Genomic DNA, 5,836 nt, shown 5'->3' on the forward strand with positions numbered 1-5,836 from the left:
GGCGTTTGCTGGGCGGGTGTCAATTCCGGTCCCGGACAGGCTGATGTGATCGCAGCGGCTGAGTAAGTCCTGGGCTGCACAGAGACTGCACAAGATCTGTTTGTACAGCTCTGCTACACATGCGGTCGTACACTTGCACAGCGAAAATACACTCCCCTGTAGGCGACGACTATCTGATCGCAGCAGTGCGCTCAGGTCTGAATTAGGCCCTTAGCCAATAACCCTAAAAACTGTTTTAAGATTGGATTCTATTTTGAATCCTGCTTTTACCATGCATGCAAGTATTGCTAGCAATTCGTTTATTATGTTCCTTACAGGCAGTGCACATAGGGGGTTATCCAGAGTTGTTAACAAACAAAAAAAGTTATCAATTGGGCAAAACCATGCTGCACTGCAGGTGGGGCAGATGTAACATGTGCAGAGAGAGTTAGATTTGGGTGTGTTATTTTGTTTCTGTGTAGCGTAAATACTGGCTGCTTTATTTTTACCCTGCAATTCAGATTTCATTTTTCTCATATACAGTATGTATTCAATAAGTCAACATTATATAACAGAGTGGATCCCTAATGTGTGCAGGTAACCAACGCACGTTTCACTCTAAGCCTTGTCAAGCCTGTCGAAACACAGATATTTCCTGGCCTCTTGGTAGCAGCTGAGGATGCCGGCTTGCTTGGCCTCAGGGTCACTCAGCCGAGAGATGATGTTGCAGAGTGATCTAATACTGTGTCCTGAGGATCACACATGCTTGCAGGAAGAGTCTATTTATACCAGACGCTTTTTGCTGCATTAAAATCAGGATCACATTTTGCATAGAATAGGGAAATGACATAAACATGTGGAGGTCACCTCTCCATACAGCCGCTTACATCTTGCTCTGAACTGGTGGAGTTCTGGTCTCCTTCTATACTATTACTGGGTCATTTGTTCTTATCCATCCTTTCTTGCCTCATGTAGGACTTTGCGAAGTGCATAGAAGAGGGACTGATAGACAATCGTGAAGAGGTGTTCTGTAAGAGCTGCAGGTACACCTACTCTCTTCGTCTGGTGAACATGATGCAAACAAACCTTGATACTGGAACCAAGAGGAGGATGAGGAAACGACCGGTATTCAGATCTTCTGCCTCACTGACATCAAAGCTCTGGTGAGAAAGGAGGAAGGGGGCACGGGGGTGTACGGAGGTAGACCTGATTCTAGAAACACTGGTAAAACAAATTACACACCAGACTGAAAAAAATTCTGTTGAAAATTTGTTACCCGCATCCAAAAAAGGGTATCCGGTCTTTAGGTCAACAGCACTTAGGTCGAAACTCATTAGGCCCACCACTATTGGTGGACATGCATTAGGTCAAAATGGTCACTAGGTCGACATGGCAAAGGTCGACATATGAAACGGTCGTCATGAGTTTTTCACATTTTTTTTAAAAATGTTTTTACTTTTTCATACTTTACGATCCACGTGGACTACGATTGGGAAAGGCACCTTGCATTCGCTCGCCATGTGAGGGGACACGGTGCACTATTTGCGGGTACCTGGTCACTTTACAAAGAAAACGACTAAAAAAAAAAACCCAATTAAAAACTCATATCGACCTTTTTCCATGTCGACATTTTCCAAGTCGACCTATGTCAGGTGTCATGTGGGGGAATTAGGTCCCAAAGCAAAGTTATCCTGCCTAGGGCCCCATGAGGTCTAAATCTGGCTCTGCCTATAGTCCTTCAATGTCTATGCAGCCAAGTCTCCATGAAACTACAAAGGCGTGCACATAAATTGTAACAGTATGCTTTTTTATGTAAATGTGGGGGGCAGAGAGAAAGCACACATCTCTGACTGTTCCAGATATTGCTGATTCTATCAGCCAGTAAATCTAGTGTTTCAAGGCTGCTCAAAATTCATGTCACCAAAATAGAAGGGGAAATGTGGATGGAAATGACTGACAGTGACTGATATTAAATAGCTGCTTTTTTTTTGCCTGATTTAGGACACTCTCCAGTTGCGCCAATACAACTACACCCTCCGTATATCAACTCCGTTCTCCAAACTCAGCCGCACAGTCTAACAAGCACACGACCGTTGGAAGTGTGTACCCCGAATCCTGGCAGATAACGGACACCTCACTCATTTACGAGGAGATCCCGCTGACATGTGCGGACAGAGAATACCCGGCTGTGTGCAGTTACTTCCACAAGACGATGCCGGAGCACCAATATATCATCCACCAGATCTCCCGGGTACAGAACTACTTCCAGTGGGAGAAATATTTCAGGTGAGATTGACGGCTTTAGCAATATTTGCGTTGATATTGGCCAGAGGCCTGGGAATGAGACCGCCAATAGCCTGCCTGCTTACACTTACATCATCTTGCCATTAGACGAAATGTAAATGACATTTGTGGTTATTTGTTACAGGAAGAGAGCGTATATGTCTCGGAGTCCTGGCGGCACAGGGAAAAGCACTTTGGAGCGACATCTTTTCCACGGCACAAAGGCAGTCAATGTAGAGGCCATCTGTAAGCAGAACTTTGACAACCGTGTGTTCCGTGTCACTGCGTATGGTAAAGGCAGCTACTTCGCCAGGGACGCCTGCTATTCTCATCACTATTCTCATGCCAATGCAGATGGCTACCGCTTCATGTTCCTCGCCAAGGTGCTACTGGGACGTCCTACTGTGGGCCAACCTTCGTATGTTCGTCCACCACCAATAAGCGCCAAGGACCCCGCAAGTCTCCTCTATGACTCTTGTGTGAACCAATTCCAAAACCCAGACGTATTTGTTGTGTTCGATAATGACCAGTTCTACCCTTACTTTCTCATCCAATATCAAAGTATGTGAAGGTCTTGGTTCTACTGGATTAGGGACTCTTGTTCCTATTGCTGTTCCATTTTTGTACATTTATACATTGCAGGATACTTTCCTACAATAACCATATCAGACATGTAGCGTCCTGCAGCCGAATGGCATCTGTCACTATCATTCTGTCTCTTTCTCTTTATCTGCAATGGATGAAGCTATGTATATTGTGAGCAGTCCACAAGTGCCTAGGACAAATATTCCAATACTGTTGTGCACCGTGTTTGCAAATTAGCCTTTTGTAGAATTTACCGTCCATGCATAGAGCTGAAATGATGGCGGTCAGTCACTCGGTTGTGTGGTGCGGTTGGGGTGGATCATGAAGCACAAAAAAACTAATTTGGTGGAGAAATTGGAGAAATATTGTAGAGACACATGGAATGAGAGGGTTATTTCATCTTGTTGGGCATGGCTGGGATCATACAGACACAATCCTGCATTGTTGCACTTTGCTTTGATATCTAGGTTAATTAATTACAGCCATTTATCTTCAAGGTAACTGAGAGGGGGAGGCGGTGGGTACTACTAATCTAGGCCTGGCCTTGCTGGAGTGGTCGCAGCATATGGCCCATGTCAGTTGCTGATCAGCACCGCTCATATTATTTTTTCAAAAAATTCCAGAGGGGGCATGGCCACGCCCCCTTGTGTCATCCTGGCGACATACCTCTGCTCCCCCCTTCCCCCCACATACACACACACATAATTATAATCATTGATTGTGATACTTTAAATATTGTAGAGACACATGGAATGAGAGGGTTATTTCATCTTGTTGGGCATGGCTGGGATCATACAGACACAATCCTGCATTGTTGCACTTTGCTTTGATATCTAGGTTAATTAATTACAGCCATTTATCTTCAAGGTAGCTGAGAGGGGGAGGCGGTGGGTACTACTAATCTAGGCCTGGCCTTGCTGGAGTGGTCACAGCATATGGCCCATGTCAGTTGCTGATCAGCACCGCTCATATTATTTTTTCAAAAAATTCCAGAGGGGGCATGGCCACGCCCCCTTGTGTCATCCTGGCGACATACCTCTGCTCCCCCCTTCCCCCCACATACACACACACATAATTATAATCATTGATTGTGATACTTTACATTCTTTATTCTCCATGTGTTCTGTACATCCGTGTGGTATTGTATTTAAGCTGTTTTCACTTTTCTAATGCTGGTTGGCGCATCTCCTGTGTGTTCTCTTTTGCTATCTGTAACAATCTTATTGTGTGTTGTTGTTATTCTTTGTGTGACTTTTCTAATAAACATGTTTTCAAAAAAAACGGAGAAGAGCGATAAAATGAGACATTAAAGAAGTGCCACACCTGTATTAAATAGGAAAATGTTCACGTTTCCATGAGATGAGTACAGCAGATATTGGGCCCGATTCAGCATGAGTTTTAGTTTTGTGAGAAATCGCTAAACTACAACTCCTTTCTCTAGCACGGCCGCCCCGCATGCCGCGTCCTTCCCCCTGCTAAAACTTGAGTACTTCGCTAAACAGCGATGCATCTTAAGGGTAGCCCCCTGCCTTTGGAGCCTAGCAGTCGCCAGCCCGCCATATTGTGGGTCACAAGTCCTGCCCCGCAAATGATGCAGACAAGCCCCCATTGTCTGGACCGCCCCCCCCCCCCAACGCCGTTATGATGCCCCCAAAATGCCACGACTATACCCCGTCTCCGCCCCCTCCCTACCAGGACTTAGACTGCGATTGCATTTTAATGGTTGTGATCAATGGGTCGATCAGAGTTAGGTTGATAGTCAATACGTCAACATTCAACAGGGTCAATATGTCGACATGTGATAGGTACAAGTGGTCGACTGGGTCAGAAGGTCGACATAGAAATGGTCGACTCGATTTTTTTTTTTGGGTGTCATTTTGTATGTTAAAGTACATGTGATCCCAATTAGTGTCTCGCTTCGCTTGCCATGCTTCGGCAAGGTTCCTCACTCAGCTGCACTCGGCACAGGTTACTATTCCAAACTGTAGTCTATGTAGATGGTAAATGGTGAAAAAAGTTGAAAACATTTAATAATAAATCCCCCAAAAACTTGTGTTGACCATATGTGTGTCGACCAATGTCATGTCGATCTTTTGTACTTGTCAACCTAATGTATATCGGCCATATAAGGTTGACCTACTGACTGTTGGCCTAATTACTGTTGACTTATCATCCGGATTGCCATTTATATTCAGTGACGTACCGGCTGTGGATGCTGGCTCCGGTCATTGGGTAGTTCGGTGGGTGGGTCTGTGACTGATTTTGCCCCCTCTCTCCTCCAACTGATGAATGCCTGCCCTCCCCAATTGTAGGGGTGACTCTCTCACATTGAGCAATAAAGATGGCAACCAATCTCATTCTGAGTCATAAATGCGATCAGGATCGGCAGGCAATAGTGGGGACTTGAGTAAAAAGTTGGGTTTTGGATGGTGAGTAAAAGAGTATGGGATATATTTACTAAGGTGTGAGGGTTTTTTTTTTAGAAGTGGCGATGTTGCCCATAGCAACCAACCAGATTCTTACTATTATCTTCTAGAAGTAGCTAGATAAATGCTAAGTGGAATCTGATTGATTGTTATGTGGAATATCTCCACTTCTAAAAAACTTACACCTTAGTAAATACAGTAGCTTGTCTGTATCTTCAAAATCTTGACCACAGTTCTCCTCCTCCACGTCACTCTCCAGTTGTGGAAACCTCACAAGTCTTTACAGGACTGACGTGTCCGGTCTTCCTTTATGAGCTGGAATCCCTCGGAGTTTCTCAACAACTGCGTAAAGCTCAGACTTCCAGCCGTTGCATAGTATCTTATTTTTTTGGGGTAGTCCTAACAGTTTCACTAGTACCCTGTCACTAGGGGCAATAGGGGTATATTTACTAAAGGTCGATTTTCATTGATTTCTTAATGATCTCAATCGATGTTGGGTTTCAGGGGCTAAAACACACATCTGCTAACAGGTGTTTTTGTTATAAAAAAATGTTCAATGTTAG

General features: G+C 44.5%; 1 protein-coding gene across 1 annotated transcript; it reads left to right on the top strand.

Moving 5' to 3' along the window:
• The first annotated feature begins 959 nt into the window (after positions 1-959).
• On the top strand, positions 960-3,737 carry LOC134934780 (protein mono-ADP-ribosyltransferase TIPARP-like). Its single transcript, XM_063930137.1, has 3 exons — positions 960-1,142; positions 1,981-2,265; positions 2,408-3,737. Exons 1-3 carry the CDS (start codon positions 1,051-1,053, stop codon positions 2,829-2,831), a joined length of 801 nt encoding a protein of 266 aa, XP_063786207.1. The 5' UTR covers positions 960-1,050; the 3' UTR covers positions 2,832-3,737.
• Positions 3,738-5,836: the final 2,099 nt, after the last annotated feature.

Source organism: Pseudophryne corroboree, chromosome 6, assembly GCF_028390025.1.
Source record: "Pseudophryne corroboree isolate aPseCor3 chromosome 6, aPseCor3.hap2, whole genome shotgun sequence".
Classification (NCBI taxonomy): domain Eukaryota; kingdom Metazoa; phylum Chordata; class Amphibia; order Anura; family Myobatrachidae; genus Pseudophryne; species Pseudophryne corroboree.

Bases quoted from the DNA above. Each gene is read 5' to 3' on its own strand.
- LOC134934780 (XM_063930137.1), top strand. From the start codon at position 1,051: ATGATGCAAACAAACCTTGATACTGGAACCAAGAGGAGGATGAGGAAA. The intron at 1,143-1,980 runs GTGAGAAAGGAG...TGCCTGATTTAG, and splicing joins TCACTGACATCAAAGCTCTG to GACACTCTCCAGTTGCGCCA. The intron at 2,266-2,407 runs GTGAGATTGACG...TATTTGTTACAG, and splicing joins CAGTGGGAGAAATATTTCAG to GAAGAGAGCGTATATGTCTC.